Here is a 22465-nt window from a genome sequence, read left to right on the forward strand (position 1 = left end):
CAAGCCCTGGGTGGAAGGCAGGCGACAGGATTCCCTACATCTAAAATCAGGGTCTTGGACTTTGCTGCCCATGCGGGGCCATCAGGGAAAACCCTGCCCTGCTGGAGATAGCTGGACCTGAGCCCCCCACATAACGCAGGACCCTCAACAATCACACCCTTAGTAAATGGGTGTGCTCACACCACAGGAAGCTCGTCTGTCACCACATGGACTCAAAATGGGAAGATGCTTGAAACATGGGCCTAATCCAGAATTGAGGCTCAAATACATGAGTGATCTGGAAATCCTTAAGGTGAGGAATTGATATGAAGATAGTCTCGGTTTAATGACAGCCTAGTGTGTCTGGCAAAAGCTCTCTTGAGGTTAATACTCTCAGAACAGGGCCATACAAAACTAGAACTAAAGCCCCACCAATGAGGAGCTTATAATCTGGAATTATAAAACCCACCAGACAACAAACTACCATGAGCAAATCAGCAAACATCAAAGAGCAGGCTTAGACCCATGAGACCTTAATAAACATGTTAGAAACCATCGGATAATGGATTGATCATGATTGAAGGTGTTAAAGTGGAAATCAACAATGTAAGAAAACAACAATCCAGCAGGTTGATCTGAAAAACAACAAAATAGAACTGCAAGTGAAAACCATACTCTAACATTATAACTACAATGGATGGATTACAGGTTAGACACTGCTGAAGAGAAACACTGTATATTGGAAGACAGATCTGAGGAAATTCCCTGGAATGCAGGACAGAAGGATAAAGAGAGAAAATAGGAAAGGGATTTAAGAGACACGAGAATAAGAAGGTCCAACTTATTTCCATTAGAGGGGAGAATGGAAGAGATTCAAATGTAAATTATATGTGGTTTATAATTTTTTAGAATTAGCCGGAGAAAGGAATTCGCAGATTCAGGAATCACAGTAAGTTTGGAGCAAAAATTAAAAATAAAATAAGTCCTTACCAAGACAGGACACAAGGAAACTCCAAAACAGTAAAGATTAATCAGGAAGGAGCGGCCCACAAAGGAACCATCATCAAACATAGTGATCAGGAAGGAGCTAGAGCTCGCACACAAAGGAACCACCATCCGACCAGCAACAGACAGTCTTCTCAAGTACAGGGGCACCAGAGACAAGAGAACAGGGTTTCAAGGTAATAAAAGAAAAAGAAATAGAACTTGACCCTTGGCTAATCTGTTATGCAAGTGTGAGGATCAAAGACATTTTCAGACAAAGAGAAGGAAACTTTCCCAATAAAAGACTGAAAGAAGGATATCTTTCAAAAAAAAAAGGTAATTTTACCCAAAATGAAGAATTGAGGAGTAAAAGGAATGGTGATGGCGGGAGAGCGGAACCTCATAAAATGAGAGTCAGTCTGAACAAATGCTGACTATGAAAGCAAGTAAAATGAACGGTTGATTTCAGGATACAAAGACAAGGTACGACTGAAATACTGAGCAATACTGTGTGTGTCAGAGGGAGGTAGCTGAGGTCTGTGTTTCAGGTCCTGGGTTTATTTGTGAGGAGGGCAGAAATGTGAACTCCAGATCTTGTTACGTCAAGCATGGTTATTAAAAGTATCAGGATAATTACTAAAGTGTAACTGCTGAACTAGCCAAGGGGGACAGAGGGAATAAAGAAAACCCATTCATTCCCATAGAAGGCAGGAGAGGATGCTGCAACAAAACACAATACAACTCAGAAAATGCAGGGTATATGTAAGGCAAAGAATGAGATGTACACAGGCCAAACACTGAGTGACTGAGAGATTAGCTTTTTTAAAGAAAAACTTACTTGGCAACATGGTTATAACCATTTTATTTTCCATAACATTTAACTTCTAGCATCTATAATTTTAGAAACGTCACTGCAATACTCTGCAGTATTTTAGGAGATTTTCCCACAGTGGGCGTCATTATTTTTCTTTACGGCAGTACGGTTGCATGAGTTTTGTAACCAGCCATATTTTGTGGAAGGGGAAGCCAGAGTTCACGGGGTGTAATGCTGGCCCAGATGTCACACTGGGAAGCCAGACTCTGGATGTGGCACCATCTTTTCACTGCGGCACCAAATCTTCCCGTCTTTCCAAGATCACTGCCCTCTTGCTCCAGAAGAGAAAACACTAGTGACAAGTCAGGACCCGCTCAGTCCCTGACTCGTGCGTCCTAAGTGCTCCTACCTTCTGCACACGTGCACAAATAAGTGAATAATGTCGACTTTTCAGGTTCAAGAAGCCACAACAATCACATATGGAGTCAAGCACCACTCCACATGTGGACGCATGGGGCTGCCCGACGTCTGGCTCAAGGTGCTCACCCAAGTTCAGGCTGAGCTAACCTTCTGCTCCTTCCACCGTGAACTCCAATCCTGTGAACTACCCTCTGCTTCCTGATGGAGCTGTGCTGTTCCCTCCTCTGCATGCACCTGCCCAACACGGCTGTCCTCACCGACCAAGACCTCGCCTCAAATGTCCACCTCGAGTCCCCCCTGCAGCCCCCCTGCCACACCCAACACCCCCGTCAAGGACAGAGACGTCTTCTAGCAAAAGAACGCAGCTTGGCATGTGGCAATGTCTAGTGTTTCTCCAGCCCTTCACCCCTTTTTGCCCCAAATTGGCTGTAAGCCTCTTAGGAGCCAGACTGCTGGCCTCCTTCACACCCAGCATCCCCACGGTCCTCTGCCCAGGAGCCATGCTAAGGACACAAAGGTAAGCAAAGCCCACCTGACGCCAGCTCGTTTCTGAACTGCTTGTGGAATTTCAAAAGCTGCATTTTATTAAACTCGTGTTAGGTTTACACATTTACATGAACAATCAGATAACCTAATCCAGGCCCTGAACTGCTGTGATTCAGTTCCTCTGATGCTGTCTGTAAGCCTGCAGGTGCAGGAGTCACTGACAGGCCAGATGGAGGTGGCCTCTGGTCTCGCCTCCTCGCCTCGGGTTTCTCCAAGAAGTTTCCACGAGTTCCTGAGCAGCCTGTGGACGTCTCCGTCCATCACCGGGCACTCAGAAAACGCTGCGCGAATGAGCACTTTCCAGACCTGACTTTACGCACCAGCTTCAAGCGCTTCCTCTCACAACCGTTAATTCATGGACCTGTTAACTTTTACCAAGTTTAGTGTTTGGTTACCCAATTTAATTCGACAAGTATGAGTTGGATGCTTGACTCCACTTCTTCTATCGTGCCCCATTCACACACTATAAGAAGGGTCTACCAAGCCAAAAAAAGCAGCTAAAAAGCAGGGCTGCGGGACAGGGTGCCGCTTACCTAAGCCAATCGCCCCGGCAGCCGAAGGCCAAGCTGCGCCACAGCAGGTTACCTCTTTCTCCCATAGACTCTCTGGGCCATCACTCACCTTCTCTGGAGCCCAAACATCCAATCAAACCAGGTCGTAAATCTACAGGTAGTCCCCACTTACGATGGAGCTATGGCAGGATAAACCTCTTTTGAGTTGAAAATATCATTAAGTCAAAAATGCACTTTCAACTTACAATGGGTTTGCTGGGACATAACCCACATCTGTCATACTAAAGATGGTATAAACTCTTCCTATAGACTCAGCCACTTGTCTCGCTGGGGCCAGCATGGCAGCAGGGACTGGTCAGATTTGGGTCAGAGAATTTTTCCTTTAAACATTAAGTGCTCAAGGCAGAAAAGACAACACATTGAAACCTTGGAGAGACTGAAAAATAAAGCACTAGCATGGCTCTAGCATTTTAAGCAGCAAATCAGATTTTTAAAAAATAAAAAGTCAAATCACTCCCCCTCCCACAAAAAAATAGAGTTCCACACCCTCAATAAAGGCGGATGATGGAAGGGACACTCTCTGCCTGTGTCACAACCCAACTATCCACAGAGCATCGCAAGGGGCACTGTGGCGGAGGCGTGGGAGCCTCAGGGGATGGCCGTGATGGCCGCTGACCAAGGCACAGCTGCTGCAGGATGGGCACACCCACGGCCCAGGCGTCCCAGGGAAATCCAGAACCAGTGGTTGTGACTGCTCCCCCGACAGAGCTCCTGTTCCTTGCACAGCCGCTGCTGCCTCCAGTCTCTCTCTGCGCCCTTCCCAAGGACCCCCTGCAGACACACCTGCACCCACAGTAAAGGAGGTGGGAGCAGGAGGCCAGGCTCCAGCCAGGAAGTGTGAGCTGAGCTCTAGAAAGTGGTGGTGTCTAAAGTGGCTCGCCAGCCTCTCGTCAGGCCTCCAAGGTCCGTCACCAGCTCGTGCAGCAGATGGATGGCAGCCCGGACGTGGCAGGTGATGGCCCAGGGCCCAGACACCGGCCAGCCTCATAGTGCTCACCACACGCTCAGCTCACCAGTGCGGGGAGACTGGAGCTTCCCCTGTGGGGCTGTGGCTGGAAGACCAGGGGACTCTCATGCACTACAAGCTACCAGAAAACACTGGTGTGGATCAGGCGTTGGTCCCTGTTACCGGCTGAACCGTCCCCTAGAATCCATGTGCTGTGTCCCTAACCCCCTCCAGGTTACCCCACAACATAACCTCCTTTGCAGGTGGGGCCTTTACAGAGATAATGGAGTTAAAATGAGGCCACTGGGGTGGGCCCCAGACCAACCTGAGTGAGGTCCTGAGAAGACAGAGCAGGATGTACTCCCACAGAGGAAAGGTTCTGGGAGGACACAGGACAAAGACGTCACCTGCCAGCCACACGGAGAGGCCTCAGGAGGAACAAGCCCTGCCCTGCCTGCATTGTAGACTTCTGCCTCCGAAACCGTGAGAAAGACACTGCTATGGTTTCAGCTGCCCAGCCTGAGGGACGTCATCATGGCAGCCCCAGCAGGCCAGGGCAGGCCCCTGGAGGTCCACAGACCCCACATAGCCAGCACACGCCTCCCCCAGGAGCCCTTCATCAATTAAAGCAGCACTCTGGCTGGGCGCGGTGGCTCACGCCTATAATCCCAGCACTTTGGGAGGCCGAGGTGGGCGGATCACCTGAGGTCAAGAGTTTGAGATAAGCCTGACCAACACGGAAAAACTCCGTCTCTACTGAAAATACAAAATTAGCCAGGCGTGGTGGCTCATGCCTGTAATTCCAGTTACTCAGGAGGCTGAGGCAGGAGAATCACTTGAACCCGGGAGGCAGAGGTTGCAGTGAGCTGAGATCACGCCATTGCATTTCAGCCTGGGCAACAAGAGTGAAACTCCATCACAACAAAAAAACAAAAAACAAACAAAACAAAACAAAAGCAGCACTGTCTGCTCTGACCTACAATCCTATGCACAATTTCCACCCGTGGGAACCACACGAGCCTGAGCCACCCAGCCGGCTCCTTTCTCACCTGGTCACGCACATCTGGACAGGACAGGAACTCTCAGAGGGCTTTCTCTTTCTTCTTGGTCGTCCTAAACTTTACCCTAATTAATCGATATCACTGCCTCTCTCAGAGGTGACCGTGGCTGTGATGACGGACACGGAGGAGATGAACAGGAGCAGAACAGTTTCACTGCCACGTCCATTTCTGTGACGGCACCTGTGATTGGCGTTGCGTGGATGTGCCACACTTGCACTCGGCAGGCTTTGGAGGCTGCTGGCCTTGCTGCCATGAGGACTGTGTCCAAAACCACTTTTGGAAGGAACAATAAATGGCTCCCAAACATCAGAAAGTACGCTCAGTCTCACACAAGCCAGAGAAACAGAAGTGAAAACCACTTTGATGCAGCCTGCAGCCTTTCCCACTCACCAGTGGCAAAGCTCAAAGGTTCGCTGATACCCGAGGCTGGGAGACCTGGGACAGAGGTACCATGTCTATGTCACTAGGGGGACGCCATCTGGGCAAAGATTACGGCAGGGAACGTGGCAGTATCTATCAGAATAAACAATAAGCATCCGTGATGACTCAGGATCTGGCTTCTAAAAACTCACATTTCACATGGTCCGTGTAGTCTGGAGCGGCAAAAGTTTGAAAATTGCCTACATTGCCCTTACTAGGAGACAATAAACTTCTGTGCGCCCAATAACAGGAGAACATACGGCAGTTAGGAGGGTGGGGCCGGGCTGTACACACTCACGCAGGGCCCTCTCCTGAGAGCGGTGTCGAGTGAGGAGCTGCTCTTTATGCATCACATGACCGCAGCAGCACCGGCTGGACCTGGGAAGGGGGCTGGGCCCCAGAGTCCCAGTGTGGGTGGGCACCCCTGCCGTGGTTACCTTCCCCACAATGGTGCCGAGTGGCTGTAATGTCTTCATGAAGCACGTCCCAGACCAAACGCCAGCCCGGGACTCGCTTGCTGGGACACAGTCCCTCCCCTCGGTACAATATGACAAAGAAAACCACAAGTTTAGAGTTTAGGTCACTATAAAGCTGCTTTTGAAAAAGGTGCAAGACGTGAGGGCTGAAATCTGCTCTCAGTTTGGAGATTAGCAGATGAAGGGCCTCCTTTCAGGGAAGAGAGTGGAGCCTGTACCCCAAAACCCCAAAGTGGCAGAACCAGGGATGCTGCTGATCACTGAACACCAACTGTTTGCCAGGCACACAGTAGGCACTACCTCCGCACGGCCTTGTGGTTTGGATCTGTGTCCAGCCAATCTCCTGTTGAAATGTAGCCCCAGGGCTGGAGGTGGGGCCTGGTGGGAGGTGGCTGGATCACAGGGTGGTTTCTCGTGGGTGGTTTAGACCCCCACTTGGCGCTATCCTCACGACAGTGAGCAGGGCCTCCTGAGATGGCATTGTTAAAAGTGTGTGGCACTCCCTGTCTGTTCTCTTGCTCCTGCACCTGCCATGTGAGTCCTGGCTCCCCTTTGCCTTCCGCCATGACTGGAAGCTCCCTGAGGCCTCCCCAGAAGCAGAGGCCGCCATGCTTACCGTACAGCCTGTGGAGTCCTGAGCCAATTCAACCTCTTTTATGAATTACCCAGCCTCAGGTATTTCTGTATAGCAGTGTGACAACGGCCTAACACACCTGTCTAATTAACCCGGGTCTCCTGGTTCCCAGCCCGTGTCCTCCCGCCCAGGGGAGGCCCTTGCACAGGGGAGGCCGCGTCCCACTGGTACCGGGCCCTGTGAGAGTCTCAGGTACAGAACAGAGGCCCAGGAGTGTCAAGCAGGAGCTGTGGCTTGGGTGACTGCATGGACACGGGAGGCTCTAGAACGTCCCCTCAAGCAAGTTAGAGTGTGAGGACGGACACTTGGGTCTGCACTGGGCCCAAAGGCCATGGCAGCCACTGGGAGGTCAGACCCAACCAGCATGCACTGAACTCGGTGAATCAGAGCCATCCAGCATGCACTGAACTCGGTAGGTTGGACCCATTCACTGTGCACTGAACTCAGTGGACGCGTAAATGGCTCTCAAAGGAGCTCCCCAGGCCCACAGGAGTGAGGCTGGGAAGTCTCAGGGTCTTCAGAGCCGGCTACTATGGCGCCTGGATGCTCCTCCTCTCCTGGCTCTGCCTCTTGCCCCAGCTTCCCCCTCCCCTGCTGGTTTAATGCCATCTCTGGTCATGGGGCTCCGTGCCCGGTCCTGTGTGGCGTGAAGGCTTCCCAAACCTGCCTGCTGGAGACAGACATCCCCGGCAGGGGCTCCCCATCAGGGCAGGGTACACCCCCACCCGCCGTGTTGGGAATGGGGACTGTGCCCCTCCATGTACAGGCCTTGCCTATGCCAGGCAGCCCTCAATGGTGAGAAACAGCTTTCCTGCAAAAATAGGCTCCTCCAAATGTGAGCCACGAAGCCGGCATCATCCAGACAGCAGCAACAGCCTGCTCTGTCTGTGAACGCAGGCCCCACAAAGCTGGCAAGTTCACCCTGCGGCCTGGTTTACTCATCAGCCCTCACCAGCACCCGAGCCAGAGCGAGAACGGCCAGCCCGGCCGCGTGGCCCCAGAGCGAAATTCTCGGCAGCCCAGTGCCCTTCATCCTGGGAGAGCGGCCATCTGCGCCCATCAACCACGTGGGAACGACGGAACGGAACCTTCCAGAAATACAGGGCACTGGGTCTGAAGGTGGAGGGACTGGGGCCAGGGGAGCGCCTGCCAAGGCCCCTGCACTGGTGGCGTGGGGTGCAGGGGACCCCAGCCCCTTTCTGCTGCAGCTGGTGACTCGCAGCCTTGGGCAGGGACACCCGGCATGGTTTCGTGAGGCCCTCCTGGTTTGGTGACTTATCGCTAAGAACTAAGAAGCCTGGAGCCTGACAGGATCAAACAGTGAGAGACAGAGATCTCTCAAGGTGCATAGGCAGAGACACGACGGGCCCAGGGAAGACTCCAGGCGGGCAGGAGGGCCGAGGGTCAGAGGCCGTGAGCCGTGCGGGTCTGAGGAGGTCACAGCTTGTGCCGGCACCTGTCGGTCGCCAGCACAGACACGCATCACGCATCCCACGCTGGGAGTTCAGACACTCCACAGGCAAATCTGCGGAAGGCGCAGCACGACCCCACAGGCTGGCAGCACCCCGTCCCTCCTCGGTGAAATTCATGAACTTTCCTGCCTTCTGTGATCATGGGAAATCTTTGGTCACTTCCTGCAATGCCGTAACTTCGTTTTTCACGTCTCCGTCACTGTGCTTGGTTTTAATGTCGTCGTCTGTGAAATGGGCCTATTCACAGCTCCTGTGCCCTCAATGCCTCAGGACAGTGGTGCTGCTGTTAGCAGCACCGCACTCTCCAAGGATGAGCGAACTCAAAGACCACAGTCCATATCCTCATCTTCAACACTCAAGAGGATGGATTCTGAAAAGCCCTGACTCAGCATGGCTTTCCCAAATTAAGTTCTATATTATTTAAGTCGAATGGAGAAGTATGAAGCCATCTTTTTTCTTAACATCCCCACTCTCCAAAGAACGTTCTCTAGCCTTTAAAGGTGGATGTGGTGGCTCTCGGCCAACTGAGGTGTAATTAGTCACATCGGGACGGTGACACTCTTCTCCACCTCCTCACTCAGAGCCAGCCAGGCAGAAATGTCACCCTTCTGAAAGCAAAGTGATAGGGAAACAGATCTTGAAAAAACTCGATGATTTTTTATCTTACGAAAGGATGCCCCAGGATTTCTTGAGAAGCCACGTCGTCCCTGCAAATGATTAACACGCAGCCGCTTTCATAACCGTCCTGTGAAGTCGCCTTCATCACGTCCTTGCTTTCAGAGTCCCGAGCCTTGCTCTGAGTGAGCATCTCCACGTCCCCTTTCGGCCGTTTCCAGAGAAATGTACCGGTCTCTTGACAGAAGTGTTTCCTTCCTGCCTCTCCCTCCTCCGAGTGCTGAATTCACCCGCAGGTGAGCCTCGACTCAGCTTCTTCCAGACAGTCCAAGGCAGGGGCACGGCCCCCTCCTCCGGCCTCTACCTTCCCTGCACCTGGGAGGCCCATTTTCCAGGAACGGGTGACATTCTGGGGTGGGTTTTCCCTGCAGATAAGGCCCTTTCTCCTTAGTTCATCCCAGCAGAAAACTGGAATTTTTAAAGGACCTTTCTAAGAAAATGAAGGCAAAGTGACACAAAAACCAGAATCAAAGCCCAGAGACAGGGATCAGGCAGGGCGTAGAGAATGCAGGCGCAGAGGCCCAAACCCCAGCAAGCAAAGGCCCTGCTGGGCTCTGTCCCTTCAGCACAACCCCTTCCTCTGCAGCCCGATGCACCCGCGGCACAGGCGAGGTCTCGGGATGGGCGGCATCTCCAATGCTCACCCGGTTTTATCCTCACAGGAACCCCAGGGGAAAGGCATTGCCATCAAGCCCGTCTCACAGGGGAGAAGACAGAGGTTGGAGGTCTGTCCTGGGACACAGTACCTGCAACAGCAAAGCGTCTCAGCTCTGACACCTCGTTGATGGAGCCCAGAATCTGTACTGCACGTCTAGACTCGACCACCTGCTGTCATGGCAGAGTGGGGGACCCAGTGGCTGCCCCGATGACCTGCCCACCCCTGCCCCTTCCCATCAGGCTCTCATGTGGCCCCTTCCCCGGGGGTCCCTGAGACGTGTGCTCTCCCTCTTGTTCCACCTGCTGGGACACCTTGGCCAGGTAACTAAGTCCCTCCCTGCGGGCCTGAGACACCAGCCTCTTCCTGGTGACACCCAGTGGCTGCACAGCCCATGGATCCCACCACTGGGGCAGGCACCTGCGGCCTCCTGTCTCCCAGGGGGGCCTCCTTCTCACACCCTGGCCCGTCTCCTTTATAAGAGCGTTGTGTGCTCCCCTCTCTAGGTGGAGTGCTCATTTCTAGAGTTCTGGTACTCCGGGTCTCCAGCACGGAATCCCAGCCTCTGTGCAGAAAGCAGCAGTGTGAGCTCCCGTGGGCGGAGTGTCCCAGGGCGGGAGGGGGCTCTCGGGGCCCGGAGGCCCTTCCTGTGGGGCCACAGCCAGGCCAGCCCCACCTGAAGGTCTGGGCTCCGGGGCAGTGTGCAGCCTCCACCCTCCCACGTGTCCTTCGTCACAGAAAGGCTCCACTCTTGGCGCTGAGCCTGCCCCCCAGATGGCGCGGCCAGCCCCTCCCACCTGCTGGGACTCCTCACGTCCAGCCTGGCCTCCGAGCATCATCCACCCCGGGTTCCTCACATCCAGCCTGGCCTCCAGTTGATTAAACATCATCAACCTCTGATGTTTATTTCATCGGGTTGTGGGGTTCAGATGCCTCATTTTGTCCAACATGCCCTGGGAGCAGCTGCATGTCGGGAACATGTCGCCGGGACTCTGTGTGGCTTATCTGACCGTCCTGCCATCCTCAGGTGAGGGGCAGTGAGGTCGCTGTGTTGCGTGTCTGGCGGAAACAAGCCTTTGCGCACAGAGGGCTGGGCTGCTGGGTTACCACAGAATTGGCTGCCTTGTAGCTGTGATGAGTAGGAAGGTTGGCGACTCTGATGCGTTCCTGTGGCACCAGCCTGCGTGTGCTTCCTACGGCCTGCATGTGCCTTCTACAGCCTGCGTGTGCCAGGGAGGGTGGCGGTCAGTGCCCCCGAGATTGGCTGTAGCTTCTGAGCCTAAAAGGCCACCTGTATGAGTCCTGGGAAGAGGTCTACCTGGGGCTCACCTGTGGCGTGAGTCTGTTCCTCTCTGCTCCTGTACCAGGGACATGCCCACCAGGAGACCCCGCGTGGCTGAGAGGGCACAGGAATGCACTTGTAAAGGTAGCTCAGAGGAAGGAAAATCAGAACTGCTGGGTGAGAGGAGACGCCATGATCCGAGGCCCAAGCCTGGCCCACTTGGTTGCTGGACTTCACACAATGCCCGCCACTCCCCACACCCACCCCAATTCCACACAATGCCCGCCACTCCCCACACCCACCCCAATTCCACATGATGCCTGCTGCTCCCCACACCCACCCCAATTCCACACGATGCCCACCACTCCCCATACCCACCTCAACTCCACATGATGCCCGCCACTCCCCACACCCACCCCAATTCCACACGATGCCCGCCACTCCCCACACCCACCCCAATTCCACACGATGCCCGCCACTCCCCATACCCACTCCAATTCCACACGATGCCCGCCACTCCCCACACCGACCCTGACTCCCACCAGCACCTGCTGGCAGCGTGGAGTCAGGGGAGTATCTCAGGAACATTCATTTTCGAAACAGCATTGGTTGATGAGGAAGATCCAGTTTCCCCGAGTTCACAATCTGTACACACAGAGTCTAAGTCAGCCGCACTCATACTTGGCCTGAGTGTGTTTCTGGTTTCGGCCCTGCAGCTGTGGGCGGTGGTGAGGCGCGCTCACAAACAGGCCCACGTCACGGTGTGTGGCCCTCGATGACCCCCCAACAGGGTGTCTGGAGTCAGGTTTTGCAGGGTTTCCGCTAGGTGGAGGCTGAGTCTGTCCTTGCGGTGTAGGCATTCCAGCGGCAATGAACCCTCGCGCTTGCTGTCAGATCTACCATTACGTATGTGAATGCCAAACACAATTCTCTGAGAAATATAGTATTTCCAGGTACCAATAGAGCTTGAGATATCGTCAAATTGTTACTCAAGCACCTTGAAATGTGGAAATATCAGAACACAACGAGAGCTCGCTAAGCGAGCTCTTGGCTCTCCTCTCGGCTAACCTGTCAGATGAATGTCTTTGGCTGATGTGTTTGACCCCAATACCAAATCCCATCACAAATATGAACTCCTGGTCTCTGCTCCTTTTCTAAAAGGGACAAATGTCAAAACAGTCTCGGAAAAGTCAGATCTAAAGTAACAAAACCACAATCGATCAAGGGAGGAGGTTCTGCCAAAGTCGATGACAGGTCTGCCGAGTGAACTCCATGAGCTGTCTGCTCCCGGGTGTGAACACATCGGGCTCAATTTCCGGCGGGTGGTCCGGCTTCGTGGGCTTGCCCCAGGGAGTGATGGGAAAGGATGTGCCCTGCTCAGCTCACTGATCGGGAAAGCCAGGCTTCTTGACTGTTGCTTCTCCTCATTTTAAGTTATCCAGGAAGAAGGCTGCTGAGTTCCTCAGTTTCCCCAAACGTCTGGTCCAAGCGCGTCTAGAACTGTGTGTTTCCCACCCGCTGTCAGAGCTGTCTGTCCCTGGAGTGTCAGCTGGGTTGGGAGGCCTCCAGCCTTGATCTCCAAGCTCTGCAATGAGGCTTTTTAGTGAAAACATGGTTTTCTGTTTTTTTGTGGTCCAGATCCACCAGTCTATACTATTATTAACTCATTAGGCAAAAATAATTTTTTAAAAACGTAAGCATTTAACAGCAACTTACAGGGTCCATCCTGCAACCTGGGAACTTAACGGTATGGTGAAGAATGTTTCCCTGACTCAGAAGTGCAGCCGCTGCTTCGGCCAAGCAGTGAAACAGGCTCTGCCCTTTCACCCCAGAGGCTCCGTCTCCAGTGCGGGAAACAGCACAGGCCCGTAAGTGTAGCTGCTGCTTCAGCCAAGCAGCAAAACGGGCTCTGCCCTTTCACCCCAGAGGCTCTGTCTCCAGTGCGGGAAACAGCACAGCCAGGCATGGTCACCCACCGGGATGATGCCTGTGGCCTGGAGATCCAGGAGGCAGCCAGCAGGACATGCTGAGCTATCGACAGCTCTCCTAATAACATCTGGACATTTGTTATGTATGGAGTGGCAATGCACGGCCACTCCACGTGTGATCACTCCAGCGAGGACCCTGGAAACGGCCGCGGAAGCCACATCACCGTAAGCTTCTGTGCCGGCGCCACCAGGAAGGCTCCTGTGAAGAGCCGAGCACCCAGCCCACACCTCCTCCTGCCTCACTGTCACAGCGGTGACATTTGTTTACCCAAATGACGCTTGCTGGCCTTGAGCGCCAAGGAGACAGCCGCTGTTTCCAAGTCAGAGGCCCAAAATGGCAGCACACATGGTAGGCACTAACAGACGTGTATTCCACTGAAAACTAAATAGTGGGTGCTCACTCTTACGCACCAGGGAGTGTGAATGGGGGCTGCACGTTCCAGGCAGAAGCATAGCAAAGATCTCAGGAAGTAAATACTCTTGTTTATCTAAATTAAGAGGACTCCCTGCAGAAAGAGCCCTGCCTGTCAGCCTCTGCAGCGGGCAGGCTGCAGCCACGATCGCCCCATCCCCGAGGGTCGGCGGGCGCAGATGCTGGGTGGTGCAAGGGCCGAGGAAGGAGGGCCCTGGTGTTTGTGTGGCAGGGAGTGCAAAGACTGGGCTTACCAGGATCATGTGGCCGGTGGAGATGTCCATGTTTGACTGCACGGGCTCCTCGGACCAGGACGAGGCGCTGCTGCGCGCAGAGGGGCTGGGCATCGGCCCGTCGCTGAACTGGGACGAGACGCTGCTGATGCGTGACGTGTGCGGGCCCTCGGGTCGGTCTGGTGGCCGTGTGGCCATACGCTGGCGGCACAGCTCCTGCAGGACAGGGGGAGGCAGAGCAGGGGGTTAGTGGCATTGGGGACACCCAGCAGGATGAGGGCCACGGCAGCCACGTGGCACCAACCCCTTCTCCTGCTAAGATCCAAGGTTCAGGCAGGTGAGAGTTTACCCCCGGGCGGGCCAGCGCAACGTGACGGTCAACGCACCCCAAAGCACCCAGCATGGTGCCCCGAGAAGGCTTCAGGCTTGTGCAGGAAAAGAGATAGAGGCCTTGCTCTCAAAATCTGAGAATACAAACACACATACACACACACACATACACACATCAGACACACACACACATCACAGACACACACATCACACACACATACACCACACACACACCACACATATCACACATATACACACACATACACCACACACACACACCACACACATCACAGACACACACACCACACACATCACAGACACACACATCACACACATACACCACACACACCACACACATCACAGACACACACCACACACCACAAACATATGTCACAGACACACACACATACACACATCACAGACACACACACCACACACCACAAACATATGTCACAGACACACACACATACACACACACCACACACCACAAACATATGTCACAGACACACACACATACACACATCACAGAAACACACACACTGCACACACCACAAACACACACTCCTATAGATTCAAGAAAGCATCCATTGGATCCTCCTCTGTCATCAACATGGAATATTCTGGAATAACGCCATGGTAGCCTTCATTGGGTGGCTTCTCATTCTATCAGAATATAAGCCACAGGGGAGGCCAGGGGGGTTTTGCACTGTGGACTGAGATACAGAAACTGGTACCACGATCAAAGAGTTTGCAGGAAAAAAAAGAACCTCATTGTGCCGTTTCTTTCTCTTTCCAAAGCAATGTCCAAGGGCTCATGCAAGAGAAGGCAAATGATGCCACGCGGGAGACGGAAGACACGGGGGAGGGAGAAAGGCCTGTGCTGCTGAGTAGACACCAAAGCAGAAGTTCCTGGATTTAAAGGAAACTCTCAACATTACACCTCAAGACAGCTTCCGAGGGATCACCGGAGGGTCTTCGACCCTCCTTCCCCAGGCAAAGCTCAACCACACACGTGGCGGGCATCCCAAGCACCTGCCCGGCCGTGAGGGACCCGCTTGCAGCCAGGACATCACGCAGCCTCAGGTGCTCAGGACACGCCAGGACCCCGCTGCTGCCGCTCACCTTCAGGGTGCAGCCTGGGTGCCCCCCTGACGTCTGACCAACAATCTCATTTTGAAAGTGTTCTAACCACTGTGTTAGGATAGCCCATCCTTTTGCCTGGTGAAAATATACCTGTACCCTGAGTCTGCAAAATGAAATGATAACCAGAAAAAGTTTATAAGAGAACTGGAGCTCAACAGAAGAGGTGAAAATGCATTCATGAGAAAAAGAAAGGCTCCGGGGAACCTCGTGGGCTGCTGCTGCCTTGGTTTCATTTTGGTGGCGTCCGGGGGAGGCCGAGCCGCCCACTCGCTCCCCCCAGCTGTGTGCGTCAAAGGCCTTGCTCTCCCCAAGGCAACCGCCAAAGCTCAGGAAACACTCCATGTGTCCCTTCTCCTTCACCCCGGGCTGCCGGCTTCCTTGCGTCCCTTCTCCCTTCACCCCGGGCTGCCGGCTTCCTTGTCTTTAAAGATGTCTGCCAAGCCCGCCGATACCACACCATCTAGAAGACAGTTCCCTCCACCTGGCTCTCTGGGATGAGCAGTTCATGGTCCCGGGCTCTCTGCTTCGGACTTGTAGTGAGATACAGGTGCCGTGGGAAGGGGCCCTGTGGCCCCCACTCTCCATGAGCCTGCAGCCCCTGTGAGAGCAGATGGGGACAGGGAGGATGACAGCAGGGACAGGGGGGACGACCGAAGGGAAGGCAGGGGACGGCTGCGGGGATGGGGGGGATGGCTGGGGGGACTGGGCGGGAGGCAGATAGCCGCAGGGACAGGGGTGGGAGGATGGTCACGGGGATGGGGGGGATGACCGTGGGGACCCAGGCAGAGACGCACAGGGGAAGGTGGACTTTACCAAGAGCCTCTGGTGAGGGTAAGGGGTCTCTAACAAAAGGAAGAGTTCTGGTTCCTTCTTTCCCATATACCTTCAAGTACTTGTTAGTTTATAGACAGTTTTAAAATAGTGAGTGTGTTTTAAAAAATCCACCCAAGTTTTCTCAGAATCTCAAAAACAAAGCAAAATAAACAAAAAAAACCCCACAAAGGATAATTTTTTATTTTTTTGTTTTTTTGATACGGAGCCTCACTCTGTCTCCCAGGCTGGAGTGCAGTGGCACGATCTCAGCTCACTGCAACCTCCACCTCCTGGGTTCAAGCGATTCTCCTGCCTCACCCTCCTGATTAGGTGGGATTACAGGCGCCTGCCACCACGCCCTGCTAATTTTTCTATTTTTAGTAGAGATGGGGTTTCACCATATTGGCCAGGCTGGTCTCGAACTCCTGACCTGAGGTGATCCACCCGACGAGGGATGATTTTAATAAGGTAGATGATACCAGTAACCAACCTGAGTACACATCTCATTTATTCCTCAATTGTGCGCATGAATTTTGCTTGACGTGGGGGAAAAGCACACGGAGAAATGTTTCTGAAGTAACTTCTATCTCTTCACACAATTTCTCCAGAAAAATAACGTCTAACCAAAGCATGAGAACAGCTACGGCTCAGGGAACCCAGAGGGTCCGAGAATGCGACCCTCTGGGGAAGAGGATTTGAAACGCTGGAGATTTACTCACATAAAAATAAAAAATCAAGCTAGTTCCATGCTCATGCTGCCATTCGCCACCCATGGGAGAGCTACAGTGAGGTCTGAGCTCTGTCCTTTGCTGAGTGCCACGGAGGGTGAAGCCACCAAGAGGCCCCACAGGGCTGAGATACCTGTTCCACCACAAACTTCCATTTTTATGGTATTTATTTTTCTCCCCAAGTCAACAATAGCAAACAACCACAAACTTTTCATGTGACCTCGGGAAAACCTCGTAAGGTCTCTAAGCCTATTTTTTTCACTTTATAAATGGAGGTAATCCTATAGTTACTGTGAAGATTAATCCTATAGTTACTGTGAAGATTAAAACAGTTTCCTGTATATTCAGTGCTTAGCATGGAGGTGGCTACAGAGAAAGCCTCAAGCATTAATGAGTAAGAGAGAAATATTCGTGAATAAAAGTTAAGGCCGTTCTCTAAGCTGGAGCCAAACTCTTGACAGCTTGGCAAATGTAAAGATATTTCTGAAGAAGTTACAGAATTTATTATTACTATTATTTTGAGACAGAGTCTCGCTCTGTCGCCCAGGCTGGAGTGCAGTGGTGTAATCTCAGCTCACTGCAACCTCGCCTCCCGGGTTCAAGCGATTCTGCTGCCTCAGCCTCCTGAGTAGCTGGAATTACAGGTGTGCACCACCACGGCCAGCTAATTTTTGTATTTTTTGTAGAGACGGGCTTTACCACATTGGCCAAGCTGGTCTTGAACTCCTGACCTCAGGTGATCCACCCACCTTGGCCTTGCAAAGTGCTGGGATTACAGGCGTGAGCCACTGTGCCCGGCCAAAGCCACAGAATTTAGAGCTGGACAAGGCGAGATCGCCTCCTCCGGCGGGTGGCTCAGTGCCAAGTGGCTCAGCGCTGGCGCGCAGCGAGGGAGACCCAGGGTTCGGTGCCTCTCAGCGGGGACCTGTGGCTGTCACCAGTGGTCTCGCGTCACTGCGCGGTGCAGGGTCTTCTTGAAGGTCTTCATTTTTTCAAAGGAGGGAAACTGCATAAAGATCCAAAAAAAATGTCCCTGGTAGAGAGGAAGCCCCCAAAAGCTTGGCCAGAAGGCTGGAGACCCGTGGCGGCAGCTCTTCGCCTGTGCAGAGGGAGACGCTGCCGTGGGAGAAGGGCGTCCCCACAGCAAGGCAACGCGCGGCCGGGGATGCTGCTCGTGGACGAAGGTCCCCTCCCTGCGGGCTTCTGCCTACGAATGGTAGCGGGTGCTCTAGCCGGGCGCTGCTCCGCCCTGTACCGACCGCTACCAAGTTTCTACGCAGCAAGTGGCTCAGGCAAACATCTGAGCAGCGGTAAGGCCGGGAATGGCCTGCAGCGAGGAACAGGGTGGTGGGGAAGCCGGGTCCTGGGCAGAGGAGGTTGCTGGGGCTGAAGCCCCCTCGTGCTGCCCCTGAGCCTGGGGGCAGGTGAGAGACGCGTCCTACTTCCCTGGACACTACGATGGGCCGGACGCGGCTCCCCGGAGGCACCAGCCACGTTTCCCTCACATCACCAGCGCAGGCTTTTCTGAAGGCTCCAGGGGAACCTGCCACTTGGTAGAGTCTCTGCACCTCCACAATGCTGCCCCAAGACACAGGCAACGGGGCCACCATGGTGTCACGATGGACGCCTCCTAGAAACCAGGACCCAGAAAACATGTATGTCTTCAGAGGAACAGAATGAGAACTGCAAAAACAGACCTAACTATGGTTCTTTTCCTTGACGTCCAGGGCAGTCATTGACTCATTCACTCATAGCACCTGCAGTCAGAGGGCCTGATTTTGAATCTGGGCTTCAGGTCTTACTCACTGTGTGGCCTTGGGAAAACCCTAATCTCTGTGTGCCTCAGTTTCCCCATCTGTGAAGTGGTGATAATGGTACTGACTTCACCGTTGGGAGGATTAAATAAGATAACATAGTTAGAGTGAGGCTTTGGGCCTGTGCCTGGCACACACCAGGTGATTATTTGCTGTTCCTACTACCAGTTGATGATTACCAGTTTATTCAAAATCAGGTTTGCTATGGTCCCTTGCCGAGTCAGCACTGCACAGGGTGCCAGGAACACCAGGCTGAGCCAGGCTGGGTCAGACTCGCTGGGCCCTGACCCCCAAGCACTCCCAGGCCACCCGGAGCTGGGCACGAGTGACCGCAAGAAGCGACGGGAATGACAAGGACAGCATGTGTTGGGCGTTCGTGGGAAGGGGTGCCGTGGGGCCGGGAGGAGGGGACCCTCCCCGAACTTGAGGTCAAAGAAAGCTTTAGGCAGGAGAGGCTCAGGCCCCAAGGCTAGGCCGCAATGGCACCTGCAGAGACGGGGAGGTGAGAGCAAGCATGGGGCCTGGAGGTGCGGAAGAGCTTCCACGGGGCGAGCAAGGAGGAGGAGGAGAGAGGAGGGGCTGCCACTCCCTACGGCCTCCTGCAGGCACAGCGCTCTGCATCTGCACCGCAACTGCTTTCAGAATGTGCTTTTCCAGGGAGAGCCTTCTTTTTGGACATGGGATGTACCTGATGTCTACAAGTTGGAAGTAACATTGCCGACCGTGTGCTTCTTGTGCATACAGGGTCTGAAGGGAAGGCGTTGCATCCACTGCCCACCTAACCTCACGGCTCAGCCACGTCCACGCAGCACGATTCAGTCAGAAGTTCACACCTCACTCAACCCAGCTGCTGCTAAGTCAGTGTGGCTGTCATGGGACCAACTGAAGGGTGTGCTGCCTCACGCTGCATCTCAGGACATCCACAAAGCATTGCTTTTGCCACATTCTGCTTGGCCGTGAAGCCACTTTCTGCAGCCCGAGCTCCACCCCCGACCATAACCCAGGCTGGGAAGAAGTTCCCTGGGCATCGGCGACTCCCTGCAGGTATGGCAGGGGTGGCAGGGGGTGAGCAGCGCACCAGCCCCGCGAGGAGGTCACCGAGCAAGGGCTGTGCACGTGGAAACCGTGATGACATCACACTGATAAGTGAAACCCTGGAGTCCCAGCGGCACTGGCTGTCAGCCGTCCTGCACGTGCCCCTGGGAAGACGTGGCTGCAGGCCCAACTCTTGGTGTCTCCCTTGGCGATAAACACAAGAAAGCCGCATCTATCTACGGGAGACAGAAACAGAAATTCCTCACAAGTGAGCTGGAAATGCGCCAGTCTGCTGCGCTCACAGGGAACGGGGTCGGGCCAGCTCCCTCCAAGGACGGGGGCTGGGGCGTTTGGCCGCTGCCTCTCCCACTCACTGTGGCCTGCCCCTGCCAGCGTCCCTTCCCCTTGCTGTGCAGTCCCTTTCTGGGCCACCTGCCAGAGCTCCTCACAGTGGGGACTGGCCCCTCCCTCTCCACCCTTCCCTGGACACTCTTGGGAATCTCCAGACGTGGGGGAAGCCGGGAAGGAGCCTGGATTCTGCCTCGTGGCTTGCTGGAGAAAGCACTGAGGGGCATCTCATGTGGTCTCATTCACTGGTCCTTTAGGCTGATTATCGTTTCCAAATTCATAATGGAAATTCTATAGTCTGTCCATTCTCAGTCCTTTACCTTAAAATTTAAAAATTTTCTAAGGAGAAACACACTTCTTACTAGAATGGAATAAAAAATGTAGAATGCTACTTGACTTGGTAATGGTCTAGCCAGTGCCGACGAGACAAACCTCATGGCATTTGAAATCACTCTAGGTTATAATTTGGGACATTTCCACCCTGCATGAGGTGAGTCTAACCCTCTAAGCAAGGCCGCCAGCACGGGCTCACTGGAGATACCGCTGGGAGCTGTTTTTCCCCTCCCAAGACTAGAAAATGACTGGCTACAGCGGTGGAGGGGGCCACACTCCTCACTCTTCATTGAAAAGTAGCATCCACACCTGAAAAGGCGGTCGCATCCACGGTGCTGAACGGAGGCGTGAGCTTGCTGACCGCTGAGGTGATGCCTGAATGGACGGCATGGCACACACACTTCTTTAAAACCTCAGTTGAAGGTTACAGCATCAGCTGCCATCACACCAGAACTGCCATCAGACGAGAGCAGCCGCTGCCCGTATCACCTGAGTTCATTATCAGACTTCTGTGGGGGCCCAGGGCACAGAGCGGGGGCTCCTGTCAGCCAGCGACAGAAACGGCCGTCGCCACTGCAAACACTCTAAGTACCATTCTGTGCAGTGAGTTTAAAATACAGAACTGTAGTCGGGCGTGGTGGCTCACGCCTGTAATCGCAGTGCTTTGGGAAGTCGAGGTGGGAGGATCCCTCGAGCCCAGGAGTTTGAGAGTAGCCTGGGCAACATACTGAGACCCCATCTCTAAAAATATAATTAGCTAGGTGTGGTGGCGTGCACCTGTACTCCCAGCTGCTTGAGAGGCTGAGGTGGGAGGATCACTTGAGCCCAGGAGGATGAGGCTGCAGTGAGCTATGATTGCACCAATGCACCCCAACCCTGGTGACAGAGCAAGACCCTGTCCCCCTACACCCCCCAAAAATACAGAGCTATGATCCTGAGAGCATTTTATTTGAGCAAAAGATAATTTATGAAGCAAAATCAACAACATGAGCCTCCTCTCAGAGAAAGCTGGAGGCCAGCCCCATCATGTTTTGAAATTTCCCTGATTTATAACCCTCAGTAAACACAAAGGGTGCATCCTCACCCGGAACAAAACTCTCCTGGTGAGACGGTGAACACCCCAGGGCGAGGCCTGCGGGCCACACGAGCCTGCTGAAGGTGTTAACTGGCAGTGGTGCCAAGCAGGAAGCCCCGAGACCCGTCCCTCCACAGCGCCTGCTTCCAGAGGCCCAAGGGCCTCCCCCGCACAGCCTGGCCTGGGGGCACTGACACATTTTTGGCAAACAGATCTTGGCCGGACAGAAGGTCCAATCCTTCCAGCCACTTCACTTAAAGAAAAATCTTCTATTTAAGATCCAGACTCGGCCTAACAATCATGAAGATGGCTCCGTTTATGATCTGGGACGACGCGCCTTCAGCCACAGTGGCCCAGTGTGTGCAGCTTGGCGACCTTGAGTTTGTAAGGACAAATAAGACCTTGTGGCATTTGCGTGACTCAATAACCAACAGGTAATTAAATAAGAATGAAGAAGAAAGGTAGAGGTAACCACATAACTCTTTTGATTCTAGATTTAGCTGCAATGTCGGTGGCACTCGCGAATTCCCTCCCCGCTCTGTGAGGAGCTGGACGGAGGCTCCATCCCGCTGAGGGCTGGGCATGGGCCTGCCTGGCCCTGAAGGCACCCATGGGGCCACTCCCACCAGGGTGTGGATGAAACCTGTTTTCTTTTCTCTTCCCAATTCATACTCTTTAGCAGCGAAGAAAAAACAATGTATATGTGAACTAAAAAAAAGAAGGACTATAAATCATGCTACCATAAAGACACATGCACACGTATGTTTATTGCGGCACTATTCACAATAGTAAAGACTTGCGAAAAAAAATTTTAAATAAGATTCAGTAAAAATAATAATATTTAATACCCATAATGAAGAAGACCTAAGAAACTTATTACAAATCAGAAAATACCAGTAAAAATACTTTTATTTTCCAAAAAAAAAAAAAAAAAATTGGAACCAACCCAAATGTCCATCAATGATAGACTGGATTAGGAAAATGTGGCACATATACACCATGGAATACTATGCAGCCGTAAAAAAGGATGAGTTCATGTCCTTTGCAGGGACATGGATGAAGCTGGAAACCATCATTCTCAGTAAATTATCACAAAGACAGAAAAACACCACATGTTCTCACTCATCGGTGGGAAGTGAACAATGAGAACACTTGGACACAGGGCGGGGACCATCACACACCTCGGCCTGTCAGGGGCTGGGGGCCAGGGGGAGGGATAGCATTAGGAGAAATGCCTAATGTAAATGATGAGTTGGTGGGTGCAGCAATGCAACATG

At 53.2% G+C, this 22465-nt stretch overlaps 1 protein-coding gene across 3 annotated transcripts in view; it reads right to left on the reverse strand.

The window, feature by feature from the left end:
- Positions 1-22465, reverse strand: part of PTPRN2 (protein tyrosine phosphatase receptor type N2) — a 901057-nt gene that overhangs the window by 97305 nt on the left and 781287 nt on the right. For all 3 annotated transcript variants that reach the window (XM_032753238.2, XM_058428604.1, XM_032753237.2), the window contains one exon: positions 13591-13785. In XM_032753238.2, coding sequence (XP_032609129.1) covers positions 13591-13785 — 195 coding nt within the window. The remainder of the gene's footprint in view (positions 1-13590; positions 13786-22465) is intronic.

This window comes from Hylobates moloch, unplaced genomic scaffold (genome assembly GCF_009828535.3).
Source record: "Hylobates moloch isolate HMO894 unplaced genomic scaffold, HMol_V3 SCAFFOLD_1, whole genome shotgun sequence".
Taxonomy (NCBI): Eukaryota; Metazoa; Chordata; class Mammalia; order Primates; family Hylobatidae; genus Hylobates; species Hylobates moloch.